The sequence below is a fragment of the Aquila chrysaetos genome, unplaced genomic scaffold (assembly GCF_900496995.4).
Source record: "Aquila chrysaetos chrysaetos unplaced genomic scaffold, bAquChr1.4, whole genome shotgun sequence".
NCBI lineage: Eukaryota > Metazoa > Chordata > Aves > Accipitriformes > Accipitridae > Aquila > Aquila chrysaetos.
In genome coordinates this window covers 100,043-108,955 of record NW_024470401.1, presented here as the reverse complement: position 1 = coordinate 108,955, position 8,913 = coordinate 100,043, and the positions used below count along the sequence as shown (strand labels likewise).

Here is an 8,913-nt window from a genome sequence, read left to right as displayed (position 1 = left end):
CCCCTCCTACAGGGCAGGGGCGGGGTTTGGGGGGGTCCCCACAACCCGGAGGGGCACCCCACAACTTGTGGGGCAGCCCCATAACCCGGGGGGCAGCCCCACAACCCAGGAGTCCCACTCACCTGCATGAAGCCCATCCCTCCCATCACCTGGATGCACTCGTCCGTCACGGTCCAAGCTGCCTCCTGCCGCGAGCAGAGTGGTGAGACCCCCCCTGGACACCCCCAAACCCCCCTCGGGGGGTTCCCAAAACCAGCCCCCCCCCTTCTGCGCCCCCCCCCCCCCCCCCCCCCCACCCCCGGGTCCCTCACTGAGCCAAAAATCTTGCTGATGGCCGCCTCGATCTGGAAGTCGGTGGCTCCCTGGTCCATGTTGGCGCTGATCATGTATGCCATGGACTGGGGGGGCAGAGGGGGGGGTTGAGGGGGCTGGAGGGGCAGGGAACCCCCAGTGCCCCCCCCAGGCCCTCCCTGCCGGCGCCCACCTCGGTGACGTACTGCAGCAGCGCCATCCGTGCCAGTTTCTCCTGGATGACCCCAAAATTGTGGATCTTGTCCCCAAACTGGGTGCGGTTGGCGGCATGTTCCACCTGGGGGGAGAGGCACCGGGGTGGGGGGCCTGAGGAGGGGCGGGGGGGACCCCAGGCCTCATGGTTTTGGCCAGGAGCCCCCCATGCTGCTGGGGGGGAAGGAAATGAGCCCCAGGGGGATGGGGGGGGGGTCCCCAAGGGGATGGGGGGAGGCTCTAGGGGGGTCCTGGGGGTCAGAGGGTATCCTTGGGTGGGGCACTGGGGCATGGAGGGGTCTTGAGGGGGGATGAGGGACCCCCAGGGGCATGGAGAGGGGTATGAAGGTGTCTTGGGGCAGTGTTGGGGGGATACAGAGGGTTCCTGGAAGGGTAAGGAGGGGTCTGGGGGGCCTAAGAGGGTTCTGGGGGCGTCAGGGCATACAGAGGGGTCCTGAGGGGGGCACAAAGGAGGGTATGTGGGGGTCTGAGGGACCCCCAGGGGCACGGAGAGGGGTACAGAGGGGTCCTGGGGGTGTAAGAAGGGGTTCAGGGGGGCTGAGGGGGTCCCACCAGAGGGGTCTGGGGGTCACAGGGTGGGGGGTTGCGGGGGGTCTGCGGGTACTCACGGCCTTGGCCAGGACCCCCCGCATGGTGCCGGCCATGGCGGCAGCCATCCCGAAGCGGCCGTTGTTGAGGATGTTCATGGCCACCTTGAAGCCCCCCCCCAGGCACCCCCAGGACGTTCTCGGCTGGGACCCGCACCCCCTCGAAGTGAACCTCTGCCGTGTTGGACGCCCGGATCCCCATCTTCTTCTCGGGGGCACCACTGGAAGTGGGGGGGTGTCAGGGTGAGACGGGGGGAGTCAGCACCCCAAAACACCCCCCCCATGGACCCCCACTCACCGGGTGACCCCCCCGAAGCCACGCTCCACGATGAACGCCGTTATCTTCTCCTTTGTCTCCCCTGTCCCCTCATCCCGCAGTGGCGTCTTGGCGAACACCGTGAAGATCTCAGCCAGGCCCCCGTTGCTGTGGGGAGGGGGTGTGAGGCGGAGGGGGGGGGGTCATGAGGACTCAGACCCCTCCCCGGGCCCCCCTCCAGCCCCACCTGATCCAGATCTTGCTGCCGTCCAGGGTGTAGAATGTGCCGCAGGGGCTGGGCTGTGCCCGTGTCCGGATGGAGGCGGCGTCCGAGCCGCTGCCCGGCTCCGTCAGGCAAAAAGCCGCCACCGTCTCCCCTGGGGGGGCACAGGGAGGGGTTGGGGGGGGGGTCCCCAGCTCCCCCAGACCACCACCCCCTCCCCTCACATCCCCATACCGGTGGCCAGGCGGGGCAGGTATTTCTTCTTCTGGGCGGGGGTCCCATAGAGTAGCAGCCCCTTGAAGCCGATGGACTGGTGGGCTCCCAGCGTGATGCCCACCCCCAGGTCGTGCTGGCCCACGATCTCCACCAGCCGGGCATACTGGGGGGGGGGGGGGGGGGGGGGGGGGGGCACAGTCAGAGGTGGGGGCTGAGGGCCGGACCCAGGGGCAGAGGGAGTCTCTGTGAGGGGGCTGAAGGGCATCCCCAAGAGGGAGAGGGGGTGCCCAAGGGGGCTGGGGTTATCAGAAGGGTATCCCCAAGGGCATAGAGGGTCTTGTGGGGGGCTGAAAGAAGTCCCCAAGGGGATGAGAGGGTTTCTGGGGGCTGAGGGAGGGCTGGGGGGGTCCCCATGGGCCCAAGGGGTGGCTGAAGGTGTCCCCAGGGGCTTAGCGGGGGGCTGATGAGGGTCCCCAGAGGCACAGAGGGTCCCCAGGGGCTTGGGGACAGCTGAAGGGGGTCCCCACGGGCAGACAAGGGTCCCAGGGGGGGCTGAAGGGGCTCCCCAGGGGGGGACTGAAGGGGGTCCCTGGGGCTCCCCACCCTCACCTGGGTGTTGGAGAGCCCCAGCCCCCCCATTTCGGGGGGCACCTGCAGCCCAAAGGCCCCCATCTCCTTCAGCCCCTGCATCGTTGCATCCTCCACCTGCTCCAGCTCGTCATTACGGGCCGGGTTGTTCACCTCCTGTGGGGGGGGGGTGCTGTGTCAGGGCAGGAGGACCCCCAAACCACTCCCCCAGACCTAGGACCCCTGGGAAAGGGGGTGCAGCCCCCCCGCAGAGGAGTCACCCCCAAAATCCCCTCTTTGCACCTCAAAAAAGCGGGTGAGGGGTCCCACCAGCTCCTGCAGCGTCTGCTCCTGCTCCTCGCTCAGCACTGTAGGACGTTGGGGGGGTCACGGGGTGGGGGGTGCAAAATAAGGGGCGGCTCCCCCTGCTCCCCCCCAATCATTTCGGGGTTCCCCTACCTGAGGGGTACGGGAAGACCTGCTCCGTGTTCAACCGCCCCAGGAACATCCCCACGGCGAATGACTTAGACTCCTGGGGATGAGGGAAACATCAGGGGGCAGCCGATGCCCGCCCCCCGCCGCCCCGAGGGGCCCCCCCCCCCCCCGCCCCGACTCCCCACTCACCTCCAGGGCAGGCTGGGCCTTGGGGGGGGCCGCAGCCGCTGCTGCCACTGCTCCAGTTTTGTGCAGCACGGCCTGCAGAGGGAGATGAGAGCACCCCAAACCCCCCCCAGCCCCCTCAAACCATCCCTGTACCCCCAAATCCCCCCATACCCCCCCCGGGAACCCCAGCCCTCAGAATCCCCACACCAACCCCAATCTGCCCCCCCCCCAAACAACCCCAAAGACCAGGGTTCCCACCCCTCCCCGGATCTCCCAAAACCCCCGGGAACCCCCCCAGGGCCCCCCCCATCACCTTTCCCCCAGTTTTCCGCCACGCGCCCTTTGCCCCAGTTCTGACATCACAGGGAGGGGGGAGGATCCCGGGGAAGGGGGGGGGGGGATGCCGGGGAGGCACGGTTTTTGGGGGGGTCCCTACCTCAGCCTCATGCGTGCTTTGCAGCCGGGCCCCCCCGACCCTGGGGATGAAGGGGCAGGGTGTCACAGCGGCCCCCCCGGGAACCCCCCAGACCCCCTTAAACCCCGGTGTTCCCCCAAACAGCCCCATCCCGCCCACACCGGGGGGGGGGGGGGGAGGACTCCCAAAGTCCTGGGACCCCTCCGAAACCCCCAAGTCCCCCAAAACCCCGCCCCCCCCGAGTCTCGGGGCTCCCCCAGCCCCAGGACCGCCCCCCAGACGCCCCCAAAGCCAGAGGTCCCCCTAACCGTCCCGTCCCCCCCCAAGTACTGGGATCCCCCCCAAGAGCTGGGTCCTCCCCAAAATCCCGCGCCCCCCCAGCCCCAGAGCCTCCCGGAGCTCCGGGACCCCCCCAGCCCCCGGGTTTCTCTCACCCCCCCCTCCATATCCCGGTGCCCCCCCCCAAGTGCTGGGACCCCCGAAACCCCAAAGCCCCCCGAAAACGGGGGCCCCGCCCCCCAGCCCCCGCCGGCCCTGGGCCCTCCCCGGGGCCCCCCCCAAAAAACTCCCGGGGCTCACCCCGGCGGGGCCCGGCGGAGCAGGCGCAGCCCCAGCCCTAGCCCGGCCGCTCCCCTCATGTCGCCGCCGCCGCGTCCCTCCGGTGTCCCGGGCCCGTCCCGGTGTCCCCCCCGCCCCTCCCCGCCAAGGTCACGGGCCGGGCGGGGCCGCCCAGCGCGGGGCACGCTGGGAAACGTAGTTAACCGCCGAGCACCCGCCCCCGTTACGCTAATAGATGCAAATGATCCGGAGGGCGGAGCCCCGCCCCCCCCCCCGGGACGGGACCGCTGCCGCCGCCGCCGCCTCCGCCCCGCCGTAAGATGGCGCCCGCGGCCGGCTGGGACGGAGCCAAAATGGCGCCCGTCGCTATGGCGACCCGCTCCTCGCCGTGGTCACGCCCCCCAGCCCCGCCCCGCCCCGCCCCGCCGACCCCGTCCTCCCGCCCACCGGGAGGGAGCGCGGAGCGGGGGTCGGACACGACCCGGGGGGGGGGGGGAATATCCCCGTGGGGGTTCGCCGTGGAGGGTGCCCCACGGGGGACAGGCGTGGACAGGAGGGCCCCCCCTCCGTGGGTGGGGGGGTGCGTGGGGAGGCCCCCCCCGGGTGCCAAGGGCGGACAGAGGGACGCTGACCCCCCCCGTACGAAGGCCGCGGCGCCGTTTATTTACAGAGGGGGGCTGCAGCCCCCACGCGAACTCCAAAATATTATTCTTAAAACAAGGGGGGGGGGAGGGGCGGGGTTTGGGGGATCCTCCCCCCCCCCCCCCCCCCCCGGGGGGGGGGGGGGCCCCGGGACAGACCCGGCCCGTTTTGCGGGTGCCCCCCCCCCCCCCCCGGGATGCTCCAACCACCCCGACACCCCCAAACCGCGGGGGAGGGGAAGGGAGGGGCAACCCCCCCCCCCCGAAAAAGCAGGGTGTGGGGAAATAAAAGTTTAAAAAAATAACACACATGAAAAACCGCTTCCCCCCTCTATTTACAGCCTGACTGTACACCTGGGGGGGGGGGGGCCCAAACCTCTGTCCTGGGGCAGGGGTCCCCCAAAACATCCCATGGCAAGGACACCCCCACTGCCTGGGGCTCCCCAAACCCCCTGAGTCCTGGGAGCCCCCCCCGGGGGGGTGGGGGGTCCCCCCCTAAACCTCATGGCCTGGGGGTGAGGGTCCCCCCCAAACCTCCTCTGTCCTGTGGGGGGGGGGCAGGGTGAGGGTCCCTCCAAACTTCGTGGTCTGGGGTGAGGGATCCCCCAAACCTCCTGAGTCCCAGGACCCCCGCAGGACAAGGGTCCCCCCCCACATCTCCCCTATCCTGGGGAGGGGGCAGCAAGGCTCCCCCAAAACCGTGTGGCCTAGGTGAGGGCCCCCCAAATCTGTTCTGGGGGTGAGGGTCCCCCCAAACTCCCCCTGTCCTCGGGGGGGGGGGGGGAAACACATGAGGCTCCCCCAAACCTCGTGACCTGGGTTACGGGACCACAACCCCCTCCCTGTACCGGGGGGAGGGTCCCCCCAACCCCCCCCATCCGGGGGGATGAGGATCCCCCAAACCTTGTGGCCTTGGGTAAGGGACCCCCAAGCCCCCCCCCCCCAACCCCGGGGGTGAGGGACCCCCAAACCTCCTGAGTCCCATCCCTGAGGCCCCCCCCAACACCCCCCCCCCCCCCCAGGTCTGTGTGGATGGGGACGGGGAGGGGGTGTGTGTGTGTGTGCCTCACCCCCCCGGGTCGGGGGTCGCTAGGCGTCCCCCCCGGGTCGGGGGGCGGCGGGGGGGGCGCGGCGGGGCCCCTCCCTGCACTTCTGGCAGTAGAAGACGTCGGGGACGTTGTTCTTCTTGACCTTGGCGCAGGAGAGGTGGATCCAGGTCCCGCACTGGCTGCACTCGATCATCGGCCGCCCCGCGAAGGGCTTCTGGCAGTAGCAGGTGATCAGGTCCCAGGAGTCGTCGCCTGGGGGGGGGGGGGGGGGGGGGGGAGCAACAAAATGGGGGGCGGGGGTCAGGGAAGGGTCAGGGGGACCCCAGACCCATCCCTGGATCACCCTGCTTAGTGTGCTCCCGTGGTGGAGGGAACGCGGAGGGATGCTGGGGGCGGGGGAGTGAGGGAGCACCAGGGGAATGGGGGGGGGGGGCTTGGGGAGAAATGCGGGAGCACCAGGGGAGCGAGGGCATGAGGACCCCCCCCCCCCCGATCACCCCGGGGCCCCCCCGCTCACCTGACTCCACCATGATGTCCTCGTCCATCACCCGCATCTCGCCCTCGCTGGAGCTGCCGTCCCCGTCCCCATCCCGGCTGGTCTCGGTGCTGCCGCCCTCCTTGCCCCCCCCCCCCCCCCCCAGCTTGCCCCCCCCCCGCTTCCCGGGGCTCGGCCCCCGCCTCGGGAGGCGGCGGGGGGGGGCGGGGGGGACGCGGGCTCCTCCTCCGAGTCCGTCTCGCTGGGGGAGGCCTTGGCCCCCTCCCGCTCCCCCTTCTTCCACCGCCGCTTCTTGCTCTTCTTGATGCGGGACCGGGGCTCCCCCCGGCCCCCCCGGGGTCCCCCCGGGTCCCCCCGCCGGCTGCGCCGCTCCCGCCGCCGGGGGGGGCGCGGGGGGGGCGCCGGGGGGGGGCGGCAGGTCGAAGAGGGAGTCCTTCAGGCGCATCTTGTCGAGCAGGGCGCTCTCGGGGGGGGCCAGGCGCCCCAGCCCTCGCTTCTTGGAGGACTTGGCCTTGCGGACGAAGGTCTCGATGGTGCGCAGGGCAGCGGGGGCCGAGCCCCAGCCCTCCCCCCCCTCTGCCCGGCCCGGCCCCAGCGGGGAGCTGGGCCCCGAGGACGGCCAGCCGCTCTCCTGGGGGGCGAGGGGGGGGGTTAGGGGAGGGGGGGGGGACGACACGACACCCCCCCCCCCCCCCACGCATTGCGCTCCTCCGTCACAGGGGTCTGCCCTGAACCCCCTTGTCCGCCCCGTCCTGGGGGTGCCCAAGCCCCCTGCCATCATGGGGGGCTGCCCCCAAAGCCCCCTGGCCCACATCGCTGCTGTCCCGGGGGGGTGTCCTGAGCCATCCCCCCCCCCCCCCCCCCAAGACGCCCATCCCAGGGGGTGCCCCAACCCCCCCCCAGTGACCCCCTCATCTCCCTACCATTCCTAGGGGGCTGCCCCAAACCCTTGTCCCCCAACACCCCCATCTTCGGGGGGGGGCACCCCAAACTCCCCCCATCCCAAGGGCTGACCCAACCCCCCCCCCGACTCTATCTCCCGTCGCCCACCACCAGCGCCGCCCGCCCCAAAATGGCGGCGCCGCGCGGGGCACGCCGGGACTCGTAGTCCCGGGGGGAGGACGAGACTCCGATTCCCGGCATCCCCGCGGCGGGGAGGGGCGGGCCGCGCGGGGCACGCCGGGAGATGTAGGCGCCGAGGCAAGATGGGGGGGGGGGCCGCCGTGGCGGGGGGCCGGGTCTGGCGGGGCGGGAGGTCCCGGACGAGGAGCGGCGCCGGCCCCGGGTCCCCCCCGCGACCCCCGCCACCCCCCCCCCCCTCCCTCCGGTGCCCCCCTCCCGAGTCTCACCTCGGCGGCTGCCGGGATGTACCCGGCGTAGGCCAGGACGAAGCTGCAGAACTTGTTGAAGTCCTCGATCGTCCGGCGGCGCTTCTCGGGGGGCTGCGGGCACCGGGGGGGGACGACGACGACCGTCAGCACCGGGACACCACCACCACCCCCCCCTCAGTACCGGCCCCGCGGCGCGGCGGGGGTTAAGGCCCGGCGGGAGGAGCCGGCCACCGCTCCCGCCTGCCCGGGCCTCCGCGGGGGGGGGGGGGTGAGCCTCCGGGGAGGTTCCCGGGCCACGGGGATCCCCCTCCCCCCTCCTCCCGGTGATCCCCGGTCACCCCCCCCACCCCCGCTCCCCTCCCCCCTCACCTGCGTCTCCGCCTTCAGGCTCGGGAGCGGGTCTGTGGAGGGGGGAGGGGGGGTTACAGCGGGCCCCGGGGCGGGGGGGGCCCCCGGCCCCGCTCCCGGAGCGGTTCCCCCCCCCCTCCCCCGGAAGCGTCCCCCTGTACCGAGAACTCAGGGCGCGGCCGCCCCGGTGCTGGGACCGGTTCCCCCCCCCACGTTGCCGCCGCCTCCCGGTCACGCTGGTCCCGGAGCGCCCCCCACCTCCCCCCCACCGGGTTCCCCTCCCCCGCCGCCCCCCCCCGGGGCACGTTCCAGTCCCCCTCCCCCCACCAGCGTGCGCCCCGGAGCCCCGAGTCCCCGGTGCTGGTCCCGGCACTCTACAACCCCCGCCCACCCCCCCCGCCGCCCAGTCCCGGGATCGCGCTCCCGGCCACGCTTTCCCCCGGGAGGACCGCCCCCCCCCGGCCGGTGCCGGCACTCCCGGTGCTCCAGTTCTCCCGGGTGTCCCGGTTCTCCCCCGCCGCTCCGGCTGCCGCCCGCCCGCCCCCCCCCCCCCCCACTCCCAACCAGTGCCGGGGCTCCCGATCCCCCCCCCCCCCCGGCCCCGGTAACCCCCTGGTGCCGGCACTCTCGGTGCTCCGGCTCCCCCGCCCCGCTACCAGCAGCCCGGGTGCTCCAGCTCACCCCCCGCCCGGTACCGGCACTCCCGCTCCCCCTTCGTGCCCCCCCCCCCCCCGCCGGTGCCGGTGCTCCCGCTCCCCCCCCTCCCCCTGTGCCGGCACCCCTTGTGCTCCGGTTCCCCCCGGTGCCGGCACTCTCAACGCTCCCGCTCCCCCCTCGTGCCCCCCCCCGCCGCCGGTACTCCCGTTCCCCCCCCCCACCCCCGTGCCGGCATTCCCGGTGCTCCCGGTCCCGGCCCCCCTTCGCTGCCGCCGGTGCTCCGGTCCGCCACCCCCCCCCCCCCCCCCGCTGCCCCCGGCGCCGGTACCTTCGGGGCCGGGTTCGGCCATGGCGGCGGCCCCGCGGCGGGGTCGGGCCCCGGCTCCGTCCGTCGCTCCCGTCCGGTGCCGCCTCGCTCCGCACCGCCCCCGCCCCGCCCCG

General features: G+C 73.0%; 2 protein-coding genes across 2 annotated transcripts; both read right to left on the bottom strand.

Moving 5' to 3' along the window:
* Positions 1–8: 8 nt before the first annotated feature.
* ACADVL (acyl-CoA dehydrogenase very long chain) lies at positions 9–4,096 on the bottom strand (the record flags this gene model as incomplete). The annotated part of the gene is given in 14 exon segments (XM_030006929.2): positions 9–185; positions 312–398; positions 485–589; positions 1,134–1,235; positions 1,237–1,333; positions 1,411–1,536; positions 1,616–1,745; positions 1,826–1,970; positions 2,417–2,551; positions 2,678–2,742; positions 2,834–2,906; positions 2,999–3,070; positions 3,414–3,453; positions 3,972–4,096. Coding segments are annotated over 14 exon segments (1,413 nt in total), but the record flags the coding sequence as incomplete, so codon positions are not given.
* Positions 4,097–4,590: 494 nt separating this feature from the next.
* PHF23 (PHD finger protein 23) lies at positions 4,591–8,903 on the bottom strand. Its single transcript, XM_030006930.1, has 5 exons — positions 8,801–8,903; positions 7,837–7,868; positions 7,486–7,578; positions 6,158–6,767; positions 4,591–5,892 (listed from the first exon to the last, which is right to left on the bottom strand). Exons 1-5 carry the CDS (start codon positions 8,820–8,822, stop codon positions 5,681–5,683), a joined length of 969 nt encoding a protein of 322 aa, XP_029862790.1. The 5' UTR covers positions 8,823–8,903; the 3' UTR covers positions 4,591–5,680.
* Between the last annotated feature and the right edge of the window lie 10 nt (positions 8,904–8,913).

Excerpts from the sequence above, each read along its gene's own strand:
- PHF23 (XM_030006930.1), bottom strand. The coding sequence starts at position 8,822 with ATGGCCGAACCCGGCCCCGAAG. Across the intron at positions 7,579-7,836 it reads GCCTGAAGGCGGAGACGCAG|CCCCCCGAGAAGCGCCGCCG; the intron begins GTGAGGGGGGAG and ends CGGTGCCCGCAG. Across the intron at positions 5,893-6,157 it reads GGACATCATGGTGGAGTCAG|GCGACGACTCCTGGGACCTG; the intron begins GTGAGCGGGGGG and ends CCCCCCCCCCAG.